Source organism: Scardinius erythrophthalmus, assembly GCF_964197995.2.
Source record: "Scardinius erythrophthalmus genome assembly, chromosome: 18".
Classification (NCBI taxonomy): Eukaryota; Metazoa; Chordata; class Actinopteri; order Cypriniformes; family Leuciscidae; genus Scardinius; species Scardinius erythrophthalmus.
Window position 1 is genome coordinate 23,030,124 of NC_138238.1, and position 26,968 is coordinate 23,057,091.

General features: G+C 44.6%; 1 protein-coding gene across 2 annotated transcripts in view; it reads right to left on the bottom strand.

Moving 5' to 3' along the window:
* The window catches only part of adprh (ADP-ribosylarginine hydrolase), a 96,995-nt gene that overhangs the window by 42,137 nt on the left and 27,890 nt on the right, over positions 1 to 26,968 (bottom strand). For both annotated transcript variants that reach the window (XM_081393658.1, XM_081393659.1), the window contains 2 exons: positions 11,334 to 11,442; positions 11,158 to 11,256 (listed from right to left, as the gene is read on the bottom strand). In XM_081393658.1, coding sequence (XP_081249784.1) covers positions 11,158 to 11,256; positions 11,334 to 11,442 — 208 coding nt within the window. The remainder of the gene's footprint in view (positions 1 to 11,157; positions 11,257 to 11,333; positions 11,443 to 26,968) is intronic.

Genomic DNA, 26,968 nt, shown 5'->3' on the forward strand with positions numbered 1-26,968 from the left:
CAGAAAACGAAAGCTTCGTAAAAGTCTGAAGTCGAGCTGACAGGCATGAAGGAGATATGGCAAGGCGACGCAACGCTCGTTCCCTCTTCAGGGAACCGAGGTTACAGTCGTAACCAAGGCGTTCCCTTTCAAGGGAACTCCCGTTGCGTCGAGAATGACGCTATGGGGAACGTCTATACCAACGCCTCCATAGCTACGAATGTCTGTCCTGTGTGTAATCTAATAGAGCAGCACTAGGATGACAAAACATGAGATCCTGGAGCAGAGTCTAGATCCAAAGAGTAAAACCTGACGAAAGTGTGCGGTGAGGACCAGCCTGCCGCATCACAGACATCCTGTAGTGAAACTCCTGAAATAAGGGCCTTAGAGGCCGCCATACTCCTTGTAGAGTGCGACCGGACAGCCAAAGGAGAAGGCTGCCCAGCCGCCTCATAAGCAAGTGAGATAGCCTCGACCACCCACTTGCTCATTCTTTGCTTAGACACCGGCCCTCCCTTGTTAGGGGAGCCAAAGCAAACAAACAACTGATCACTTCTGCGCCACAGGGCAGCTCTGTGGACGTAGGCGTCTAACGCCCGAACTGGGCAAAGCAAATTATTAGCCTCCTGGTCCCCATTCTGGAAGGGAGGAGGACAGAAGGCCTGCAGAACAATAGGTCTGGCCACATTAGTGGGGACCTTGGGGACATAACCCGGTCTGGGATGGAGAAAAGCTTTCACCATACCCGGAGCAAACTCTAAGCAGGACGGAGCAACCGACAATGCTTGAATATCCCCAATTCTCTTAAGAGAAGAAATGGCAAGAAGGAAAATAGCTTTCAAAGTCAGAAACTTTTCCGAAACCTCCTCAATGGGCTCAAAGGGGGCCAGGGACAGGCCTTGTAGAGCAATGGACAAGTCCCATGGCGGCACCCTAGAGCGGACTGCAGGCCTCAGCCTCCAAGTGCCACGAAGGAAACGAGATACCAGAGGGTCCTTCCCCACAGACATTCCACCCAAAGGAATGTGGTAAGCACCTATGGCCGCCACATAGACCTTTAAAGTGGACGGGGTCAGACCTGCAGTGAACCGGTCCTGCAGGAACTCCAGCACTGTACCAATTGGGCAGTGGACTGGGTCCAACCGACGGTCACTACACCAAGAAGTGAATACTCTCCACTTCAGGGCATAAAGTTTCCTCGTGGAGGGAGCTCTGGACTGTAGAATGGTCTCAACAACCTCAGTTGAGAGACCTGACTCTATGAGCTGGGCCCCCTCAGAGGCCAAGCCCACAGGTTCCACAGTTCTGGGCGGGGGTGAAATATTGAGCCCCCTGCCTGGGACAGAAGGTCTCTCCTGACGGGTAACTCCAGAGGATGCCCGTCGAGGAGGGAGACCAGATCGGGAAACCATACTCTGCCCGGCCAACGCGGGGCTATAAGAAGCAGGCAAACCCGGTCCCTGCGAACTCTCTCCAGAACTCCCGGGAGCAGAGGAACTGGGGGAAAGGCGTACAGACGTAGCCTCGGCCACGTCTGAACCATAGCATCCAGTCCCAGAGGAGCTGGATGCGTGAGGGAGAACCAAAGTGGACAGTGAGAAGTCTCTCGAGACGCAAACAGATCCACTTGTGCTTGGCCGAACTCCCTCCATATCAGCTCCACCACCTCGGGGTGGAGCCTCCATTCCCCGGGCCTCGGCCCCTGCCTCGACAGAGTGTCTGCTCCTATATTCTGGACCCCGGGGATGTAAGCTGCCCTGAGTGACAGTAACTTCCCCTGGGACCACAAGAGGATATGGCGTGCCAAGTTGGATAACGGGCGCGAGCGCAAACCCCCTTGGTGGTTGATATAGGCGACTACCGAAGTGTTGTCCGTATGTACTAGCACATGGTGTCCCCTGAGATCTGTGATAAAGCTCCTCAGAGCCCGGAAGACAGCTAACATCTCTAGGCGATTGATATGCCAGGAACGATGATGGTCTTCCCACAGACCTTGAGATGAGCGACCCTCCAGGATCGCTCCCCAACCCGTGAGGGAAGCATCCGTCGTTAGCAGTTTGCGACGACAAGGAGCTCCCAACACTGGGCCCTGGGACAGGAACCAAGGTTTCTTCCACATAACCAGGGCACGTAAGCATCGCCGCGTGACCCTGATTGTGCGAAATGGGTTGCCCCTCGGGGAAAACCCCCTGGTCCTGAGCCACCACTGCAGGGGCCTCATGTGCAGCAGTCCAAAAGGTATCACGTTGGAAGCTGCTGCCATGAGACCCAACAGTCTCTGGAACTGTTTGACAGTGAGTAGCTGGCCTAGCTTTACACTTTTCACAGCTGCAAGAATGGACTCTATACGTGGCGGTGACAGGCGCGCCTGCATCGACACTGAATCCCACACCACGCCTAAAAAAGTGGTCCTCTGTAGTGGAGAAAGCACACTCTTCTTGGCGTTCAGCCGTAACCCCAGCTCTTTCATATGGGCGAGAACAACATCTCGATGTTGAACCGCCATCTGCTGCGACTGAGCTAAAATCAACCAATCGTCGATGTAGTTCATAATGCGAATGCCCTGGAGGCGCAGTGGCGCCAGAGCTGCATCCATGCATTTGGTGAAAGTGCGGGGTGATAAAGCTAGGCCGAATGGAAGAACACGATATTGGTATGCTTTGCCCCCGAAAGCAAACCTCAGGAACTTCCAATGACACGGACGGATGGAAATATGGAAATATGCGTCCTTGAGATCTATCGTGACAAACCAGTCCTCGGACCTGATCTGTGGCACGATCTGTCTCAATGTCAACATTTTGAACTTGAGCTGCATGACTGACTCGTTCAGAACTCGAAGATCCAAAATGGGACGCAATCCCCCGTCCTTTTTTGGAACTATGAAGTACCGGCTGTAAAACCCGGTTTCCCTGTCGGAGGGAGGTACATATTCTATGGCCCCTTTCTCTAACAAAGTGTTTACTTCCTGTTCCATAACCAGAACCTGCTCGGGGCCCACCACTGTGGGCAGGACCCCCATAAACCGAGGTGGGCGTTTCTTGAATTGTATCTGATACCCTTTTTCTACGGTCTGCAGGACCCAACGAGAAACATTTGACAGTAGCTTCCACGCTGTCAAAGATTCTACTAGAGGTACCAGCCTCTCGAGACTGGTTTCTGGATTTTGTTGTTGTTGAGCAGTCAATTCGACGCCCTGTAACGGCGCACCGGCAGGGAGCGACCGAACAGACTGCTCTAACACCCTCCTCGGAGGGGGCGGGCATCCCGAGGCCACTACGTTTCCGGGTGGTCCTTGAGATATGTGCTCGCCGGAGACCGCTGCGCCCTGTAACACCGATGGCGGCAGGGTTGGCAGAACGGTCCCCTGAGGGTACCGAAGAGAGACGGGCACCGTAAAAAGAGGTGTTAACCGCTCTGCTTCGGGGGGGACTACCCTCATTAATCCTGAGCCCTCGGACATCAGGATTTCTTCCCAGCAGCCTTCTTGGCGGTAATAACGGTCCGCAGATCCGTTCTACCCCTCGAAGACTGCTGGGTTTGAGCGCGCCCTCCGTGTCCCCGAGATTTTTGTGGGGGAGCACGAGAGGACACGCTCTGCTTCTGAGTGGCACGATGCTCAGCACCCTTTTTAGAGGAGTGAGGCTGCTCCCGCTCAGCAGCCTCATAGAAAGAACGGCGGGGAAGAAGCTTTTGAAGAGCAGATGCTTGTTTAGCGGCTTCTTGTGATTTTGCAACCGCAATATTTACTGCATCCCCAAATAACCCGGCAGTGGAAACCGGAGCGTCTAACAGAACATGCTTCTCTTTGTCCTTAATATCGCTCAGGTTGAGCCACAGATGCCTCTCAGTGGCCACCAGGGCTGCCATAGACCGCCCGATAGATTTAGCGGTCTCCTTGGTGGCTCTGAGAGAAACATCCGTGGCTCTGCGCAGTTCAGCCACAGTGTCGGGACCGATTCCCCCGCCCTCCTCTAAATCCCCCAATAATTCTGCCTGATAGGCTTGTAAAATGGACATCGTATGCAGACACGCTGCAGCTTGACCAGCGGCTGCATACGACTTATTAATCAGGGTGGATGTCAACTTTACTGGCTTTGAGGGAAGTGTAGGAGCCTTCAGGGAAGATGCCGTTGCTGGAGAGAGATAGCCCGCGAGCGTCTCTTCCACCTTCGGCATCTCCCCATAACCATGCTCTTTATATTGTGAAATGGTGGAATATAGAGAGGTGTGTGGTGTGTAAACTCTGTAAGAGACTGGTCTCCCCCACGATCTCGACACCTCGGTGTGGAGATCGGGGAAAAACGGCAGGCTCCTACGCTGGGGCTGAGCACGAGATGGCAGGAAGCGTTCGTCGAGTTTGCTTTTTAAACGAACGTCCTGCCTATCCTCTGGCCACTCAATAGACAATCTGTCAACTGCTCTCGTGATCACATCGAGCAGTTCTTCAAAAGCATGAGACTGAGGTGGCGAATCCTCAGACTCAGCATCAATACTTACAACATCCAACTCCTCAGAGCTGGATAGTTGCAGTACTGGTGCCTCTATCGGGGGGGAAGTAACCGCAGCGCGTGCTTCCACACCCTGATGAGAGGCACTGGATCTGTCAGAAAGAGGCTGAGATAAGGCAGAGCCCGTCTCAACATCCACTGACAGATCCATTTGCGAACCCCAGGTCTGAGATCGCCGCCGAGCCTCAGCCGCGGCGGGACCCGAGCCCTGGGGAACGTGGTCGGGATTGAACCGAGCCAAACGGGATCGGAGCGTACGCAATGGAAGCGCACAGCAATGCACACAGTCACCACCCACGAGTGCTGACTGGGCATGCTCCTCTCCCAAACAAACAACACAAAGAGTGTGTGTGTCACCTCCCGTTAAATAACGCGGGCAGGGATGGACACACACTCTAAACTGCTGCTTGCTCGCCATACTGAATATAATATAAATATATACAGACAACACCAAATAAGACAGACAGATTTCAACACAGAGCGCAACTGAAGACTCAGAAAGCTTTCGTTTTCTGTTTCGGGCCGGCTTTTATAGCTTCCTGGTACGTGACGTCACCCGCCTCTGACGTCCCGCTACACCATTGGACTGATTTTACATGTGCTTCAAGACGTCATCACGCAAAGCGTTCCCCATAGCGTCATTCTCGACGCAACGGGAGTTCCCTTGAAAGGGAACCTAGAATACTGTCTAACACTCGATGGCTGCTCTGTTAAGTCTTCATCGTCGGTTAGGAACCTGGGTGTGCTCTTTGATACCAATCTTTCATTTGAAAGTCACGTGTCCAGTATCTGTAAAACTGCATTTTTTCATCTTAAATATATATCTAAATTACGTCATATGCTCTCATTAACAAATGCGGAACAATTAGTTCATGCGTTCATGACCTCAAGGCTAGATTATTGTAATGCTCTACTGGGTGGTTGTCCTGCACGCTTAATAAACAAACTACAGCTAGTTCAAAACGCAGCAGCTTGAGTTCTTACCAGAACCAGGAAGTATGACCATATTAGCCCGGTTCTGTCAAAACTGCACTGGCTCCCTATTAAACATTGCATCAATTTTAAAATATTGCTGATCACGTACAAAGCACCAAATGGTTTAGCTCCGCAGTACTTGAGCAAGCTCTTAACGCATTATAGTCCTTCACGTCTATTGCGATCTCAAAATTCCGGCCAGTTGATAATACCTAGAATATCAAAATCGACTGCTGGCGGTAGATCCTTCTCCTATTTAGCACCAAAACTTTGGAACAGCCTTCCTACCATTGTCCGGGAAGCAGACACACTCTGTCAGTTCAAAGCTAGACTAAAAACACATCTCTTTGACCTAGCGTTCACATAATACATTATAGACTTCTATAATTCAATATTAGGCTACATAGATTAGGTCAGCTGGAACCGGAACACTTCCCATAAATCCTGATGTACTCGTTACATCATAAGAAGAATGGCATCTACGCTAATTTTAGTGTCTTTGTTTATCCCGAGGTTTTCCCGCAGCCTGCAGGATCCAGGCCGTATCCAGATCTGATGAAGGACCTGCGCCTGGACCCGATGACAACGCAGTGCTGAAGTGCCAACTAGTCTCTCCCTATGGAGGATCCCTTTACCACTCCAGATAAAGCGTTGTCGGGAAACTCAATTTGCGTATCTACCCCGAATTGATAAAATAAAATAAAATTCTGTATCAAAAATTATAAGGAAACACCAGTACCTTGTTTAGGCTTGGTTTGTAGGGAATTACAAACCTGCGTACATATTCAAACGCACATAACTATAGAACTAATTCTTAATGCGCATGTGAACGCCATCAGCGTTTCTCACAGGTTCGCGTTTAAAGTCTATGTAGAGAGAATTGTGTCGTTTTGGCAGCCCCTAATTTAATAACAAATGATTGTTGCGACGGAAGCGAATCAATCATAACTAACCTTAGCTGGAAAATAACTTTACTAAAGAACCGCTATAAAGCCAAAAAAATCTCTGTTACCATAAATTATACGTTTATCTCTGTAAAGCTGCTTTGAAACAATCTACATTGTTAAAAGCGCTATATAAATGATGACTTGACTACATTTCCGGGGACAGTTCCAGTCAGCAACAGAACACCAAAAACCGAGACTGTCTGTGGAAAATGGGGATGTCTGGGCACCTTATCTTATGGGGAACCTTGCGTTTCATTCGGGGCTCAAGCTGAGGATCAGATGTCAATCGCTGCATTGGAGAGAGGGCTGTTATGCTCTGGAAATGAGGATGATACTGAGCTTCCCACTGTAATGCTGTGTGCTCATGCTGAATCAGATTCAGAGTTAACAGACATGCTTTCCCGGGGCGCTATGTGCTCAGTCTCGTTCTGAGCTTTTGTATCTGGTGTCGGGGGTGCAGTGCAATGCGTAAATTGCCTTGCCCCGCCCACGTGCCTGTTTTCCCGTACATGGAAAACTTGGCAGTATGGAGCTATATTGGTGCCAATATATGAAATGCCAAAAGTGCCAATATCTGCATAAAAAGTTTTCTCCTGTCTCACGGTGGGCTGGCAGTGCCGCTGGTAGGCTGCCTCTGCCCTGCATGTGAGGCCAAGGCACTCTTAATGCACGAAAGTAGTTCTGAGCTGGGGTTGAGCTGCGCATATTGACTGACCATGATTAAAGTCGCAATGCAGGCCCTCCACCAGACAATGTTAACTTTGGTGGTCCAGAAGCGGCGTCTGGCTCTACCTTGCAGAGGTGCGAGAGGTCGTCAAAGTATGCTTTCTCGATGCTCCAATCTCATAAGGTGGCCTCTTCAAAAACACTGTCGAGGACTGTGCTCTGCAGTTCTCCGCAGTTAGTAGCAGACTGAGGCAATCAAGATCTTGCACCGACGTGCTATCAGAGTCCCTCGTAGGCGGCCCCTCAGTCTGCTCATCTGTCAACCCCCTTGGCGATGAATAGACTGAGGGGCAGCCCACAAGGGACTCTGATAGCACATCGGGGCAAGATTATACTGGCCTAGTCAAGAGAGCAGTTGTGCGAACACAGGGACATGGTGCTCAGCCACCTCAGCCAGTTGGGTCTTTGGGTCAACTGGGAAAAGAGCAAACTCTCCCCTGTGCAGAGGATCTTTTTTCTCGGTGTGGAGCTGGACTCGGTCACCTAGACAGCACGCCTCACACATGGACAACCCGGCACGCATCGGGTGACAATCACTCAGGTATGCCGCCAAACCTTCAGCCCATGGTCAGACCCTTTGTTTCTACAGGAAGGATTTCCCCTAGAACAAGCGTCCAGGCAAAAGGATGCCTCTACCACCGATTGGTTGCCCCGTACAAAGGGCAGGCAGTTTCAGGGATGTGGACGGGTCCGCAACTGCATTGGCACATCAACTATCTCGAGTTTCTAGCAGTATGTCTAGCACTGGGCCACCTAAAAAAGTTGCTACAGGGAAAAAACGTACAACATTTGCAACTGTTGCGTACATCAACCGACAAGGTCGTCTACACTCCCTTCGCATCTCTCCCGACATCTCCTCCGCATCTGAGGTCGCTTCAAGCCATTCACATACCGGGAGTGCTCAATTGTGCAGCCGACGAGCTCTCACGACAACTTGAGCATCTGGGGGAATAAAGTCTCCATCCCCAGGTGGTCCAGCTGATTTTGAGACCATTCGGAGTGGCTCAGGTAGACCTGTTTGCCTCTCCAGAACCTCTCACTGCCAGCTATTCTACTCCCTGGCCGTGGGGAACACTCAGCACGAATGCACTGGCATTTTATTTTTTATTTATTTGGATTGGACAGTACATATTAATGAACGTACAATAGAAATTTATGTAAACACGCCGGATTTAGCACAATGCTAATTTCCATCCGTAGTCCCAAACAGAGAAAAAAACAAGCAAAAAAACATACATAACTAATAGACATATAAAGCTAAAAAACATTAAAAGTACCTATACTATATAAAGTACTTATAATAATTATTTAAGGTGCGTAAATGCCTGAGCATAGACATCCCAAAGTGCTTGTTATAAATATATAAATCTATCTGTCTGTCTACCTAAAATCTACCTTCTTACCTTATGTTCACATTTTTGATTGTTATTCAGCCATCTTTTAAGCTGTTTCTTAAATGAAACAAAAGTGGGGCTACCTCTAATTTCGTTTCGTGCAAAAGTAGACTTTCTAAATTGTACTTCACAATTGATCTAGTAGTAATTGTAATTGATCTAGTACTAGTCTCGCTATTTCTCTTTTTGATAAAGGGGATCCCCAGGGGAGGTGGGGCCATTCCATTCATTGATCTATATATAAGACAGCTACTTTTAAAAACTTTAAGATTTTCAAAACTTAGGAATTGATACTTCTCTAGAATTGAACAAAGGTGAAACGACTGAGGTTTCCTATCAAATACCTTAATTGCTCTTTTGTAGAGTTGATCAATGGGTTTTAGTGCAGTAACACCAGCAAATAACCAGACTGTGAAGCAGTATTCAATGTGAGAAAAAATCATACAATGGAGATAGTATTTAGCAGCCTCTGTTGTAATTAAAGACCTGATTTGTTTGTAATTTTGTAAATTAAATTTTATAGCTTTGGTTTCCTTTTTTATGTGCTTTGTGAAATTGAGGTTTGAATCTAGTATAACCCCAAGGTACTTAAACTGGGCTACCAACTCCAATTCCTCACCTCCCAAAAACACAGAAGATTTACTTATGAAATCTCCGGCATGGCTTTGTGCCCAATGTTCCCACCACTCCCTTCAGGGACCCAAGTTTTGCTCTGTCCCGTCTGCGGTCTGCGACTGTACGTGGATCGAACCCGAAGCTTAACTAAGGTATTTTTGGGGTCCTTGAGACGTTTTGACATGCCCTGACATTTGTGCTTTGTTCAGTTGCTTATAAACATAGTAATGGCAAAGGTGTCATTACACTCTATTCAGCACAAACAGGGCTACCATAATATGTGAGCAACATGTATGTACATGTTTGTATATTTGAGAGAATAATGTTTATGCATGGTTATTGAAAAAACAAAAAATTTAAGTTTCTGAAATAATGCCACAAAACACATACTAAATATGTGTCCACAAGACTTGACTAATGGATGTTGTTTTGTTTCAAAAACTGAATTGCAGATGGAGCCTGAGTCAATGGCCATAAGGAGATGATTGACAACCAAAGAAGTGCTGACAAGTCAAGTCAAGTCACCTTCATTTATATAGCGCTTTTAACAATATAGATTGTTTCAAAGCAGCTTTACAGTGATAAAAGGAAATTAAAGTAACAGAGTTTGTTTTGGCTTTACAGCAACTCTAGAATAAAGTTATTGTCCAGCTAAAGTTAGTTTTGATTGATTCACTTCCGTTGCAAAGATCATTAGTTATTAGGGGTCGCTAACACAACACCCTTCTAACAGAAAACCCTTAACGCGCTCCGGCCCGCTCATTCGCACAACAACAGTGCCTGGTGGCTCGAGAAGGCAAACCTTGAAATACGTTCTTGAACATTTTTGAAAAAAGGTTATCTCTGCGCGAACTTAAAAAACGCAAACCTATGAAAACGCTGACGGCATGCACATTCGTATTACGTGTTTAGTCTATAGGTATGCCCATTTGAATATATATGTGCGCAGGCATGTGGTCTTTCTTCACAAATTACTTGTCTGGCCTTAAAAATGTATTATACAGAATTTGTTGATCGCTTCTGCGTAGCCATGTGAACTGGAATTATTTTGATAATGTTTTATCTGTGCAGAGGTAAAGGGAAGGGAAAGAGGTCTTCACAGGGGAGGGCTGCGTTGTCGTCGTGTCCAGGTGCAGGTCCTTCATCAGATCTGGATAAGGCTTGATGTGAAAATCATCCTGCCTACTCATTCACATAAAACAATACATTGATTTAATATAGCTGGAGTCTTGGTTCGACCTTCCATTACTGTTAAAAACCTGGTTATAATTGATTCTTTTAATCTTCTCTCTCCCCTTCCTTCCTCATTTTCACCTCCATAATATCGCTAGTTTACATCCGTTTTTAAATATCAATGATGCTGAGACCCTAGTTAATGCTTTCATTACTTCTCAGCTTGACTACAGTAATTATCTTTTCTATGGCTCACTTAACACAACATTAAATAAGCTCCAATATATTCAGAACTCCGAAGCGAGGTTCCTCACATGTATTAAAGAAATTAAAAGAATCTTCCCACATTACTCCTATTCTATGCAGTCCCCACTGGCTACCTGTTTGCTTTCGCATTCAATACAAGATACTACTTATCACATTCAAAGCCCTTCATTGTCTTGCAAACTTAGAACTTCTGACACTGTCTGCTGTTAATCCCACAGCACAAACTAGCATCATTTGGTGGCATTTTGTATCTCTAACCCCACGCTCCAGAATTCTATTCCCCAACACATTCACAACCCCTCATCATTGCATGATTGCACTATATTAAATAAACCCATTATCATTATTATTACTACTTATATGAACTACTTCCCCATACTGGTCATGTCTTTCCTGTGCCTGAGCATCACTCATGGTCCCATGTGGCACCAGGTGAAATTGCAGGATCTTTTTCCCTGTTATGCACATTCCTAGTGGACACATCTGTAGACAAGAAATATATATATATATATATATATATATATATATATTTTTTTTTTTTTTTTTTTTTTAAAGCCCTGTGTTGTTGCATACCTAGAATGCTTGATGGTCCTGGCTTCCTCCCTTCCATGTCATTCATTCCCTCCACATAGCGAAAGGCAACCTCATGCAGTAGCTCCTCACCCACTTTCCCTGCAAGGTAAAGACGAATCATAATATTTGTTTCATTTCAGAACAATCAACATCATAATTCTGTTAACTGGACCAACCTGTTGCTAGAGCTTCAGCGGTTGCCAAGTGAAGAACCGTGTCATCACTAACTGGCCAATGAGGAAGCTCCACAGAGATGTTTTTCAGCCCTCCTAGTTTTTGCAGTTCCTAGAGTAATAAATTGGGGTGCTTTCACACTAAATTCTGTACACTGTGTAACTTTTGGTGATATAGCAGTTAATAAACACAAAACTGCATGCGTCTTGCAGAAAAACATTGTATCCGGAGCTACTTCTCTCTTTTCATATACGTATATGTATACGTTTGTTTGAGTTTGTTTTGGGCCTTTGTTGTTGAAGACGTTCACTGGGGGACAAGTTTGTCAAATGGATGTGCTGTCTATTACTGTGGGTTATATCCCTTCTTCCCACGTGTCTGGATGCATCACCTGTTAAACAACCGGTGAGGATCCAGTATAGCAGAGAGTTTCTTATTCAGGCCTTACAACGTTCGTTATCTTGTGGATCATTGTCCGCCACATGGAAAGGGTGTTCATAATAATACTGGATTTCCTACCAGTCGGGATTGTAACTCTCGGAAAATGCGGAAGAGAGGGAAGAAAGGAGGGGTACGGGTGAGGCTGCTATGTCTTAACTGGATTCCTCTCCCGTAAACCGAGAAAACCGATCATGGCCAATGTCCAGTCCCTTACGAGCAATTTTGAAGAATTGCAGGCAACGCTAAGTTTCCAACATGCTTATGAGGATGCTTGTATTATGGCTTTCACTGAGACTTGGCTAAAAAGTAGCGACCCTGATAACTCCGTAATTATTGACGGGTTTGGCACTCCTTTTTGCACTGATCGTTGTCCTATAGTTATGGGGAAAAATCAAGGAGGTGGCGTTTGTCTTTATATCAACCACAAATGGTGCAGATCTGTTACTGTGAGAGAGAGTGTGTGCACTAAAGACCTTGAACTGCTCTCTATATCACTCAGGCCACAGTACATGCCCCGTGAATTCCCTCAACTTTTTGTCACAGTGGTCTATAAACACCCTAGGGCAAATTAAGCAAATTTGATCCTGGGCGATTTTAACAAATGTTCCATGAGGTAGTGATTGCGTAATTTTTATCAATATGTGTCTTGCCCCACACATAAGACTCTTGACCTTTGTTATGGATCAATTAAAGGTGCATATAAGTCTGTTGTTCAGCCTCCAGTGGGGTCGGCGGACCATAATACTGTCATTAAATATGTCCCTGTATATAAAACTGTTTTAAAAAGAGTATGACCGAAAATAATCCTCTTTTTATGGGACATGTCTTATTGTAACATTTTGTTATGCTCCACTTTTTGAAAATAAAGAATAAAAAAAAAAAAAAAAAAAAAAAGTATGACCACAGTCTAAGAACATCAGTGTGTGGTCTGAGGATGTCTGGAATGTACAGACTGAGATGTCTTTTATGACTCTTGCTCGAGTATAGATGAACTTACAGATGTTATTAGTAGTTTTAGTGTCTAAAACTAAGACACAGGTATTAGTGTCCTTTTGTGAAGATATGCTTATCCCCAGTAAGACTGTTAAATATTTCCAAACAATAAGCCATGGTTCACCAAATCCCTCAAATCACTAATGAACGAAAGATGTAGAGCATTTCATGGGTAATTTGGCCAGAAAACTTGAGTTGCAGAAGGAAATAAAAATAGAAGTTAGGAAAGCAAAGTCAAATTACAAAATACACCTTGAGAAAGAGTTGAGGATGAACAAGTTAGGGTCTGTTTGGAAGGGGAGCTCATAACTGGATATAAAGGGTGTGAGATCAAGAAAGTTCAATTACCTGGGTATGACTCTAGTAGTCAACTGGCAGAGGATTTAAATAGGTTTTATTTACGATTTGATATACCTGAATTTGGTCCTGTGATAGAGTCTATGAAATCTAAAATGAGTTATGGTTGTGCTTATAACTTTTTTGATGAATTGTCTGTTATTAAAGTTTTTAAGGGTTGTAATATGAGAAAAAGCCCTGGTCCAGATAACATTGGAGGGTGTTTAATTAAGGTCTGTGCAGAGCAGTTGGCCCCAGTGTTTTGCAATATCTTTCAAAGATCATTTGCCCTCCAGAGAGTCCCTAAACTTTGGAAGAAAACCACTGTGGTGCCTTTGCCGAAAACTACAAATGTTGTAACATTAAATGACCTAAGGCCAATAAGCATTAACAAGCATTAACATTATAATGAAATGCTTTGATAAACTAGTAAAAAAGGAATTATCTAAAACTAAGAATATGTTAGACCCTTTTCAGTTTGCTTATAGAACAAAGCGAGGTGTCGAAGATGCAACAGCAACTACTAAATATGGTATTGCAGCACTTGGAGGGTAGTAAAACACATGTTATGCTCTTATTTATTGATTTCTCATCTGCTTTTAATTCCCTACAACCCCATATTTTAGCAGATAAGTTAATGACTAATTTTGGTCTTGATCTTAACTTAGTGGGTTGGGTCTTTTTTAACTGAAAGAACTCAGAGAGTGAGAGTAAATGGTAGTCTTTCAGCCCCCCTGATAACATCTACAGGTTCTCCTCAGGGCTGTGTTTTGTCTCCCTTATTGTATATTTTATATAAAATGATTGTATAAGTACAGTAAACATAACAATAGGCATTTTTTAAAATTTGCAGACGACACAGTTATTGTGAGTCTTCTTGAAAACAATGAAATGTGTCATGGTCCAGTGATTGATAACTTTGTAAAATGTTGTGATGATGCCTGTTTGCAGCTTAATGTATCTAAGACAAAATATATGATTACTGATTTTAGAACACAAACACATTCTTCTCAAGTCATATTTATTAAGGGTGAAAAGGTGGAATGTGTGGAAAGGTATAAATACTGGGGACAATTATTGATAAAAGATTGCATTTTGATGTGAACACAGAGGCTTTGTGTAAAAAAGGGACACCAGTGCCTGTCTTAGTCTTAGTCTTGTCTTAGAAAATTAAGATAATTTAATCTAGACAAGACATTGATGGAATTGTTCTATAAATCTTATATAGAGCCAGTGCTGTCCTTTTCTATTAGCTTCTGGTTTGGAAATCTTAGTGTGAAACATAAAAATGCACTAAATAAAATCGTCACAAACATAGGTAAAAAAAAAACAAAGAAGTTTGACAGTTCTGTTTAACAGAAATGTTTTGAGTCGAGTCCACTCTGTGATTCTAGATAGTGACCACTTCCTATACCCGGAGTTTTCTATGCTGCCTTCAAGTCATCGTTATAGATTACCAAAGATGAAAAGGGGGGTTACAGACATATCCAAAGTCATATGTTGAATTGAGAAAAAAAAAAAAAAAAATCACATTGTTAAGACAATATATAAACGTGACGGCGGATGAGGAGAGACTTCATCTGCTCTGCCCTGTCAGAGCTCTCAAATTATACATTCTGAGGTCCTCTTCATGGCGGAAGTCAGACCAGTTGCTAGTCTGTTTCGGGTCGCCCAAGAAGGGGCTTCCCGCAGCCAAGCAGACCATTAGCAACTGGATTGTTCAGGCTATCTCGATGGCCTATCAGGTGCGCAGTTTGCCTTCACCTTTGGCCGTGAGGGCTCATTCGACCAGAGGCATGGCGTCCTCCTGAGCCCTCCTTTCAGGGGCCCCGATCCAGGAAGTCTGCGATGTAGCAGGTGGGGCCACCCCACACACTTTCATTAGATTTTATAGCCTGGACATTTCTTTTACACCTGGCACTCTTGTGCTCTCGTCCTAAGTGTGCCTGTGCGCAGCTTCACACGGGGACAGGCAGGGCTCGTTGGGCATAGTGGGTACTCGTTTCCCCAAAGTGTCATTCGACGCAGTTCAAGTTCCCTCGAAAGGGAACATCTCGGGTTACGACTGTAGAAAGGAGAAAAGGTTCTCCTGTTCCTGAGAAAGGGAACGAGAACTGCGTCCCTTCGCCACGCCTTCCCCTGCCTGGGAGCGCTTGCTTCATCACAGATCACAATTTCAAAGGTATGGCTTCCAGAAAGGCCTCCTTGTTTAACCACCCTTGGTTGAGTGAAGCGGTTTCCTCTCACTAAGAGAGTAAAAGAGCATTATGCTGAAGCCTCCGCTCCCACGAGCTCCAGATATATCATGACCTCAAGTGTGGTCCTCTGTGGGCCACCTTGATAATCACCCTGTGACGAGTGTGTTGGACTCCTCTCATTTAGAGAGTTATTATGTTGAAGCCACCACTCCATTGAACTCCAGGCGTGTGATGTCTTAGGTGATTAGCCTTCCTTAAGGCCAGCCAGACTATCACCCTGTACTGAGTGTGTTGACCTCCTCTCACTTCAGAGAGTCAGTAGATGGAAGATATCGCTCCACTGAGTTCCAGGTAGATGATGTTTTCAAGTGGAGGCAGGTGGTAAGGCCCCCTTGATATTTTTTCCCTGTAGTGAGTGAACAGCTGCTTTGCTGCAGCAAGTGCACTCTTGCATTTTGGAGATTGCAGAGACTGTGTGCCCTACCGATTGTGGTCTTAAAAGTCTGTTGAATTTAAAAAAGAATTGCGTCATCGTCCACGGTAAGGCAGATCAATAATATTGTTGAATATTAAATGTCCCCAAATAAGCAAGCCTAAAGCCAAGGCAACATCAGGCATACCCATCAGCCAAGGACTATCAAGAGAGGATCTGCTTCTTCTGGTACAAAACACCCTGGGTAATCCACCAGCTTCCAATTCTACTACCCCAACGACCTCAACATCGACAGCACAGCCAAGACATGCTGGCAGGAAGAGAACTGCTAAATCATCCTCACCCCGTCCAGAAAAAAGAACCACGCTGCCTGCACCATCTTCTCTGCATATCACCGAAGTGAATTCTCAGCTCATTCAAGCAGTTCAAAGCCTTTCTCAAACTGTTAAAGGATTAGAATCGAAGATGGCGAACTCTGAACATTCTTTCGCTAATCCTAACTTCAGCTCAAATCCCGTCACAATCTCTCCCGCAATTCCACAGTTCTACCAGAAAGACTCGGGAGGCAAAATAAAGTAACAAGCATGCATTTATTAACAGCCCAGCAAGCAAGTATTGTGATATAAAGTTCTTTGGCGTAGGCCCTGTCCGTAGCTCGCAATCCGAGGGTATGGAATCTGCATTTTCTGCCAGAAGGCGAAGGCAGGGGCACAGCCGACCCCCTGGGAGGTATGGGAAGGGACCAGCCAGGTGGTGGTGGGGAGGATGGAGGTGAATGTAGGCGTCAGCATCTGCGAACTCAGACATGCTTAAGTACCGATCTTTTATACTACAAATATTAGAACACGATTGGATAGATGAGAAGGTAATAAGTGACGTAACAATTGAGTCTTCCCAGCAGAAGTTACGCTAAAGCTTTCATTTATCTCCTCCTCCTCTCGGATTAAGCGATCCCCCGAGTGTGCCTTCGACATCATCTACTTTGCCTGCTTCTCACAACACGGTTCAGATGCCATTCCAAGATGTTTCCGCTTCACCTGCTTCTTCAAACTTCAATCTCTCAACAGCAGCTCCAGCACAAGCTTTCGTTTCATTTCGTTTCGTTTCGATTCACGCGCTGCTGTTACGGTGTCTCCCTATCTAAGAGCTAATATCATCCAAGGTAAGGACATAATCTTTTTAGCGACGTCGGCGTTTCCCTCTCTGAAGAGAAAACACTGGGTCCCTCTACTTCGCTAGAATTCTTAGGCATTTCTCTCGATATGGTTAAAATGCAAGCTTCTTTTCCACACAAAAAGTTTCTAAGAATCTCGAGATTTTTGGAATCTTTTTCCTCTTTACGCATCGTTTCGAAGTGTGACATGCTTTCTCTGCTCAGTCGCCTAAATTTTGCCATGAGTATTATCCCTAAAGGCAGGGCTTTTATTTCTCGTTTGCAAACACTGGCTCATTACTTACCAAATTTAAGCAATCGGTGTCTGTCTGATATCAGTTTTTGGACTTGTTTGTTAAATGATTGGAATGGCATTTCTTTTTTATACAATGATGTTCTCGAATCATCCGTAGATTTACATCTATTCACTGACGCTGCCCCCTCTATCGGCTTCACAGGATTTCAAGGGCAATGGTTTGCTGAAAAATGGCCAAACGAGTTTTGAGTGACCACCCAATGTTTAGCTGCATTGATCCTGTCAAAGATCCTAGAGGGGTGGTCTCAGTAATCTATAATTCTTTACTCAGTAGTGTTCATAAACCTTTAAAGATACTATCAACGTGGGATTTGGAACTTTCTTGGTTAGGATTCCATCCAGACTGGGAAACAGTGTGGTCAAACCTTGGCCTTACTTCTAAAAACCTTAGTCATGTAGTTATTCATTTTAAGACTATTCATCGTTTCTACTACACACCTTACAAGTGATATCGCATGAAACTTATACCCAATCCATACTGCAGTTTCTGTAACACTGACGCCACTGGTACATTTCTACATATGTTTTGGGACTGTCCAATGATTCAACCATTATGGAAGCATGTGATTGTTATGTTACATGATCTTACAGGTCTATATTTGGATTTGGACCCCTGTTTACTATTATTGAATGATGATTCAAAGTACCAATTTTCTTTATGTGATAAAAGAGTGTTGATGGCAGGGTTCACAGCTGCAAAAAAAGCTATTTTACAGCAGTGGATAACCCCAGACACAAACCTGAAACAATTTTGGATAGTCTCATTTCATTATATAGTTTGCCTTGAGTGTACAACTGCAAAGATCAATAAGGCAAAGACAACCACTGTGAACACCTGGATTACAGGTGTCAAACTCAGTTCCTGGAGGGCCACAGCCCTACAGAGTTTTGTTCCAACCCTGCTTCAACACACACACACCTGCAGTTTTCATATAAGCCTGAAGGACTTGATTACCTGATCAGGTGTCTTTAATTAGGGTTGAAGCTAAACTCTGCAGGGCTGTGGCCTTCCAGGAACTGAGTTTGACACCCCTGACCTGGATGAATATAGCCTCTGCCCTTAAAGAGCTTCTTTGAATACAGTCAATATGAGTTTGCTGCCAGTGTTTGTTAACCCTCTGAGGTCTGAGCTGTTTTCTGGGCCCTGGAGGTGTTCTGACATGCTCTGACATTTCTGGTTATTTCTGTTACTTGTGACATTTTCATGGCTAAAGTCTAATTACACTGTATTCAGCACAAACTCTGCTACAATAATATATCAGCAGCATGTATGTAAAAGTTTGTAGTTTCGAGATAATGACATTTATGCGTAGTTTGTGAAAATACAAAAAAAAATCTCACTGAAATAAGGCAATGAAACCCATACTGATTATTTTTTCACAAGACTTTTGAAAATTGTATGACGTAGCCTAGAATATTTGCTGCAAAACTATATGAAAATCACCCTGACTGCTCATTCAGATAAGACAATATATTGATTTAAAAATTTTACGACGTGTTTTGTGTTAGAAAGCTTTATGAGGGAGCTTATTAATATGTAAGCTTTTCTCACCTGAGAAAGACAAAGAACCTCCCCTTACGGCCCTATTAGGAGCTATCAGGCCCTTTCATTCTGAGCAACCTTGCACAATACTGTAAATGAGGAGATTTAAAAAAGAATGGCTTTTAAATTGTTTGGATTTATTTACAACACAACATAATCCAAAGATACACAACAAATGCCAAAAAAGCACTTCAAAGACAGAGACCTTTGTGCCATTCCTAAAAACATTGTACATACCTTTCATTTCCAAGATTTTCACTTTACCGTGTTCACGTACAGAGACTCATGTGAATGTTGAAGTCCTCAGTGGCATCTGGGCCCTGAAAAAAAAAAGTGAACATACTGATATCAAGAGAAAGGCCTGCACGATTTTTTAAAAATGCTTTTTAAAATTCCTTTTTGAAATTCACAGAATACACACACACACACACACACACACACAAATGTTTCCAACAATATATAATATAATGAACACCAGGTTTGTTGTGCCTTGTAGGCATAAGGTTTATGCGCAGTGCCGGATAAAATAATAATAACAATAAATAACCTATAGCAGTATAAATCTTCCAAAAGATTTCAGTAACAACTAAGCTAGAGAAAAATATATTGATTATCATGTTACTTCAAATGTTTCCATCTGTTATGATGATATGAAATGAGATAATAATAAAAACATGAAGCCGTTTGGTGCGTTTTGCTTTCATCCAAAATATGATACAGTACATTCAAACGCGATCGCTATCAAAAATATGACACATTAAAACGCGATCGCTATCAAAAATATGATACATTCAAACGCGATCGCGCTCAAATATAAAACATTATGGTTACCATATACATATCTACGTTTGAGCAGATATCCACAAACACAGTAACAGTAAACACGGGTCTAAATATTATAATATTCCCCATATATCTAGCAACAGTTCAACTGCAACGTGACATTTATGCAACAATAACAAACTAATATGTAAGAATTTCTTACCTTACATCTTTCTTGTCTTCAAATCGCGTTCTTCTTCTTCTGAGGTAGCCTAAATCCAATGTAAGCTCAGGCACGTCTTTCAAACTCGACGAAAAGTGAAGTGAAGTGTTTTGTTGTTGAGGTAATGAGCGAGTCCGCGTTCCATGTGGAGATTTGCATGTGAATATCTTTTGCGCGAGTGGGCGTGGCCAAATTAAAAATAATTAGGAAGCGTTTGAGAAGCTGGACATCTTGTTGGTTTTATACAAATTACTTAAACAGAGAATATTTGTTTTCATTTTGAATCCGATCATTTAAAATTACACACTTAAATGTTTATAAAGGTATATGGCTCATAAATGTGTGACAAGTATTCGCTGAGTTTTGTTTCAGTTTATAGACGTGCTCAAGAAAAAAAAGTTCACCGCGACAGAGAGGCAGAACACACACCCTGTTTATTTTCTTTATTTTACAAAAGCACAATGTTTTGGTTTGATTGTAAGTGGACACATACAAAAGGAGAAATATCACAGATTCTTTTTTTATATTTCTTTTTTCTGTATGACTATAAATGACTGAGTAATTTAAGTTTATAGTGCTACAATGTGGAGAAAATCCAGCAAAACGCGCCCGCCCGTTTGTTGGCCTCAGAGGGTTAAGTGTGTTTGTGTTCTGTGTGCATGTGTTTTTATTTTACTTTATTTTAATTTTATTTCTATCCTCGTCTGAATGCTCTCTCTGTATGATATGTGTTTATTGAAAATAAAAAATCATAATCACAAAAAAGAAAAATGGCCAAACGATTTTCCCAAGACAGCTTCTGGCTCCGTTTCATCCGTGCTTTATGAGATTTACCCTCTAGCTGTAGCTAGCGTTATTTGGGGTTCAGCGTGGTCGAGGAAGCGCATTCATGATGTTTTGTGACAAAGAAGCCACAGATGCCACCATCAACAAAGGTAGATCATCTTGCCAGACGATTATGCCTTTTCTGAGACACTTAATTTGGCAATCAGTCGTTTTTAACTTCAGAATTAAGGCTGCTCATATCCCCGGCCACTGCAACGTCATTGCTGATGCGGATCCAACACCCTTGCCCTCTCCTAGCAGTAATAATGTTAAATTAGACGATTTGCTTAAATCGGCCAGACATTACATCTCTAGAGTCTTCGTTTTTTAATGTTTTACTTTTCATTTCAGATTCCTTTATTTCCCATCTTGATCATGACAGTGATCGCAGGTATTCAGTTTTACACAAAGTATTTGAATCCTGATTTTCCAAGTCTCTTCACTGCAACTTCCATTCGCTTATTACTCAAAGGCATAGCTAAATCCTCTAGCGATTCCCCAGATAATCGGCTGCCTTTTACCTTGGCTTTATTGCAAAGATTAATCATCTCCGTCCGAAATGGTCTCTTTTCCACATGTACTAATATTCTGCTAGAAGCCGTGTTTCTATCTGCTTTTTGTGGATTTATGCGTCCAGGGGAATTCACCTCTGTAACAAAACAATTCGATCCTGCACGTGGTCTTTCCAAACTGATTTACGCTTCTCAACTAATTTCTTTACTCTCTGTCTGAAGCACTTAAGAAACCCACCCAAATTAGCTTCGGTTAAACAGGTGTATAATAATTTGGGTAAATGTGAAAGCTAGATTTATGCCTATTTTTTCACATCTTCATGGACACAACAATGATTTCCCTCGTGTGTTAATATTTTTCCTAGTAATAATGTATGATTTGCAAAAATGAAAACTGCTGCTTCTGTGTAGATGAGAGAATAAAAGTGTATGCGCGTTGTGCACACGCTACATTGATTATGGCCAAGCATGCGCCCTTAAAATAGCATATGAATAACATGTGCAACGCGCCACTGACTTTAGACTAGGTTCCCTTTCAGTCGCTCACGTTCGACGTAACGTCGACGTGACAACGTAATTGGGATCACTTCAGGGAGCCCTATCAACTTCGAGTGTCTACAGAACGAGCCAATAAACGTTGGCGTGCGTGAATCGCGCCACATTGTCTTTCACTTCGGAGCCGAGCTTTTGCTTTCACTTCCGAACTCTACAGGAAAAGACTGCCTTTGAGAACGAGAAGAGGACTCTCCTTGTGTTGGTGTGACGGCGCAATCAGCGGTGGCCGCGAGCATTGCAGCTCACAACTGCTGTTTTCACAGCACTATTGTTCTGTGTCTGTGTGTGTGTGTGTGTGTCGGTTCGGTGGGCGTTTCCCTGTGTGTTCATTCACACCGCGGCTACCCCTGGGTGCCTCAGCACTGAGAGAGTTATTTTTCTATTTTTTTTTTTCACTAAAAGAGCAACACAAGCGTGACCCTGCGTCTTTTTCAAGATGTCATTCCGCTTGTGCGTTTCTGGATGCCGTCGTTCCCTGGCGCCAGCAGATGGCCACAGTAGTTGCCTCTCGTGTTTGGGCATTCAACACGCTGAGGCAGCTTTTGTGGATAGTTCCAGTTCCCATCGCGGGAATATGACTATCTCAGCGCTTAGATCGAGACTCGCTTACTTCAAGGGAGGTGCAGTCCCCTCGCCTATGCCCCGATCTAGTGTTTATTCTGCCCTGCAGAATAGACCTACTTCAGTGCATGACCAGGGTGATCTGAGGATTACCGTGAGGGCTTCCCCGTTGAGTCAACCTCCGTGGGCCCCTCACGCCTCACAAGCGCTGCTGCCATTGGAGTCCCTTAGCGAACGTCTTGGTCCTTCTCCGGAACGACCAACCGTTTCCTTTGGGGCTCCTCCTGACGACCAGATGTCGATCGCAGCATCGGAGGGGGAGCTTCAGTCCTCTGGAGATGACGACTCGGCTGCGTTGCCCCCCTCGGGGCGTGTAGCGTTGTCCGAGACCAATCCAGAATGGGCGGCTATGCTTTCCCGGGCCGCCGAAAAGGTTGGGCTTGCGTGGAACCCTCCACCACGTCCCGAACCTTCTCGGTTGGACGATTGGTTTCTCAGGGCGGGCCGTGCTGGTTCTCAATGTGCCGCCCCGGTACCTTTCTTTCCGGAGGTGCATGAGGAGCTTTCTAGGACGTGGAAGGCACTGTATAGTGCCCGAAGCCGTCTTAGTGGCTCCTCCCCCCTCGCCACCCTCGACGGCGGGGCAGCTAAGGGGTATGTGGATATCCCCCCAGTGGAGCGGGCCGTCGCGATGCAACTGTGTCCGGCGTCCGCCTCCTCTTGGCGGGGTAATCCACGCCTCCCGTCCAAGGCCTGTAAGTTTTTGTCCGGTCTAACGGCGAAGGCTTACAAGGCCTGTGGACAGGCTGCTTCCGCCCTCCATGCCATGGCGCTCTTACAGGTCCACCAGGCCCAGGCACTCATGGACATGAACGAGGGTGCTTCTGACCCAGAGCTCCTCAGGGAGCACCATGTGGCAACCGACCTCGCCCTCCGGGCGACGAAGGAAACCGCACGTTCAGTCGGTCAGGCGATGTCCACCTTGGTGGTCCAGGAGCGCCACCTTTGGCTCAACCTGGCGGATATGAGGGACACCGATAAATATCGGTTCCTGGATGCCCCTCTTTCCCAGGTTGGGTTGTTCGGCGATGCGGTCGAGAGCTTTGCCCAGCAGTTCTCGGCCGCACAGAAGCAGACGGAGGCCATCCGGCACATCCTGCCCCGGAGGACCACTGCTGCTCTCACCCGTCCGCCAGCCGCAGACCCTCCGTCTACTCGGCGTCCTCCGCTCCCGCTAAGCCCCAGCAGCAGCAACCATCCAGGCCTCAGCGTGGAGCAAGCCGTATGAAGCCAACCCCGCCCGTCCAGGCCTCTGCCAAACCAGGAGGCAAGCGACGATGCAGATGGCGAAGGCGCCACTCCTTCCCCCGGTGGAGGGCCGGGTGGAGAATCTTTTGTTTCTTTTTTTCTTTTTGTACCACATTTTCAAAAAAAGAGCAATTTCTGAAACCTCTGGGCCCCAAGAGGGCGCGCTTGGCAGTCGTCGACGCCGCCATGCCTTGTCACTCCCGAGCCCCTCTTTCATCGCCAGCAGGCAGCTGTGGCTGTGTCCCGGACGCACTGACGCCTCCGCACACTCACGAGGCGCCTCTATGCGTTGAAGTGGAACCTGTTCGTTAACTGGTGCTCCTCTCACGAGGAGAACCCCCGATCTTGCTCGATCAGAGCCGTGCTTTCCTTCCTGCAAGAAGGGCTGGAGCGAAGGCTGTCTCCCTCCACCCTTAACCCCCTGGGGTCGACGGTATCGCCGGCGATACCAGCTCACTTTTTTTCAGTTCAGTTCAAAAGAAATTAATTTTGCTCTGTGGATTTTGATATTACAAGCAAGTTTCATACATCAATCGATTCTGTTAAATGTGTATTATTTTTGTGTATACTCACAATAAAAACAAAGTGTTGTGCTTTTTGCCAAATAAAGAAAAATAAACGTGATGCGAGTTCTGCCTTCTCTCTGTCAGTGAAGACCATTCTGAAACGTGTCCGAAAATGAACTGTAATTCAGCGAATACTCAGTCAAACAGGCATACAGACACACAGGCATGAAGCTTGAATTATCTTCTTTTAAATTAGGTAATTTATATAAAAAACAAATATTCTCATCTTGTGAAATCTGTATTAAAAGAGAGCGATTCCAGTCGAGCTAATTAGAGCTCATTCAAAGGTAATGTGTCTCCACCCACGGAGAGCGCGTGCTATTCAAACGCAAATTACTGAGGCAATCCAAGCAAACCTGTGAATGCCCCCCATATCAGCTCAAGAAAACACAAGTTTATTCAGATCATTGTAGCCTACGTGTTTACACCATCTGGCAGCGCTGTGAGGAATAATAATAATGGAGAATCTACCTCAGAGTGCGGGTATTGCAGGAGAGAGGATCCGAATATGTAGTAAGTTTTTTTTCCTTCTCAAGTTAATCGCGTTTCTGTGAATGAATGAACGGCAGCCGCAGAGATGCACGCTGTTTACCACAGCTCGCAAAAAGACAGTTTAAATCTCAGCGTCTCTGTGTGAATGAATGATGATGTTTTAGCAAACTGTATTGCTATACTGAGTTGAGTAAAAATCGACAGAAATATGTTGAAATAAAATGTAGGCTATTTGTATAAGCAACGTATTAAACTGAAAATTAACATTTATATGGCCTTATATTTCATAAAAACAACGTTACAGTCAGGCGTTTCTGTTTGTGAATGAATGTTTCGGTTTTAGCAAACTATATTGCTATACTGAGTAAAAATCGACTGAAATATGTTGAAATAAAATGTATTTGTATAAGCAATGTATTAAACTGCAAATTAACATTTATATTTCTTATAATAAAAATGAAAAACCTATGTTACAGACATATGAAAAACAACATTTCGTTGATTAGTTTTGGATAAGCTTTTGTTTGCCAATATTTGCTCATGTTAAATATAGTATGTTTTGTCAAAAATAAAGTTATCAAATAATCAATCAAATCCTTACCTTTAAAATATGTATGATAAAATGTATACTTTAGTTTTTACAAAGAAAGATTACACTTGAATTGTTGTTGTAATTGTAACCTTTTTAATAAAAAAAAATATTTACAAGGTAGATGTAAACAAACTATTAAAAGGTAAATATAAGCCTTTTCTTTAAATAATTTTTATTGTGTTTTATTAGTGACAAATTTGGGGAGAGGATAAATATTCCAAAACCGAAAATACAGTATGAGAATTGACTGCACAATTACTAGACATGTTTTCCTTGGATATTATAGGCCAAATTGCAAGCACAATATGTGGAAAAATAAAAAAGAATTGAGATGCTTCCAACTGTTGCTCTTGCATTCTTGTGGCTCAGTGGCTCACCTGAATGAAAGGGTCATTAAGTATGCGGGCCCCATTGTCTCTTCAGGTGTGGACCACTAAATATGCATGATCGTTGGCGCCCACTCCGCATATTGCCTTTCCAAACAGAAAGTGCTTTGCAAAATTCAAATCAATGTATTGTGTTATGTGAATGATAAGGCAGGGTGATTTTCACATCATTTTGAAGAAAAAACACTAGGTGATGACATCCATTAGACAAAAGTCTTATTGGCACATATTTAGAATGTGTTTTATGGCCTTATTTCAGAAACTTTAATTTTTAGTTCTTTCAATAACCATGCATAAACATTATTCTCTCAAAATTGCAGACATGTACATTCTTGTTGCTCACATATTATGGTAGCCCTGTTTGTGCTAAATAGTGTGTAATTTTTTTTTGCCATTAATATGTTTATAAGCAACTGAAAAAAGCACAAATGTCAGGGAATGTCAGAACATCTCAAGGACCCCAAAAACAGCCCAGACCCCAGAGGGTTAAAGTGTATGTTGCCGCTATTGCCGCACATCACGATGCTGTTGATGGTAAGTCTTTGGGAAGGCACGACCTGATCGTCAGGTTCCTGAGGGGAGCGAGGTGACTGAATCCTCCTCGCCCACTCTCTTTACCCTCTTGGGATTTGTCTCTGGTCCTTTCGGCACTTCAGAGACCACCCTTTGAGCCTCTGCAATCAGCTGAGTTAAAAATCCTGTCCTGTAAGACAGTTCTCCTGGTTGCATTGGCCTCTATCAAGAGGGTAGGGAACCTGCATGCTTTTTCGGTCGACGAACCGTGCCTAGAATTCGGCCCGGATAACTCTCACGTGATCCTGAGACCCCGGCCTGGATACGTGCCCAAGGTTCCTACCACTCCCTTCCGGGACCAGGTAGTGAACCTGCAAGCGCTGCCTTCGGAGGAGGCAGACCCAGCCCTGGGTTTTCTCTGTCCCGTACGCGCTCTGCGTCTGTACGTGGACAGAACGCAAAGCCTCAGGACTTCAGATCAGCTCTTCGTCTGTTACGGAGGCCAGCAGAAGGGAAAGGCTGTCTCCAAGCAGAGGATGGCCCACTGGATAGTGGATGCCATCGCCTTGGCTTACGAAGCCCAAGGCGTGCCCTGCCCGCCCGGTTTGAAAGCCCACTCCACTAGGGGTGTCGCTTCTTCCTGGGCGCTGGCACACGGCGCCTTGCTGACAGACATCTGTAGAGCTAAGGGCTGGGCGACACCTAACACGTTCGCTAGGTTTTATAGCCTACGTGTTGAGCTGGTTTCTTCCTGTGTGCTCGCTTCAACTAGCCGGTAACACCGAAGTTCCCGCTCTAGTGTCGGCTTGCTGCGCCACTCCCTTCCTAGGAATGGATACGTGCGCTTTTTGCTCCAGTCGAGTTCCCCAATTGGCGAACCCTGTGAGTTCCTTCGCACCCCTTCGGCAGTACCTGAAGCTCCCTGAAGT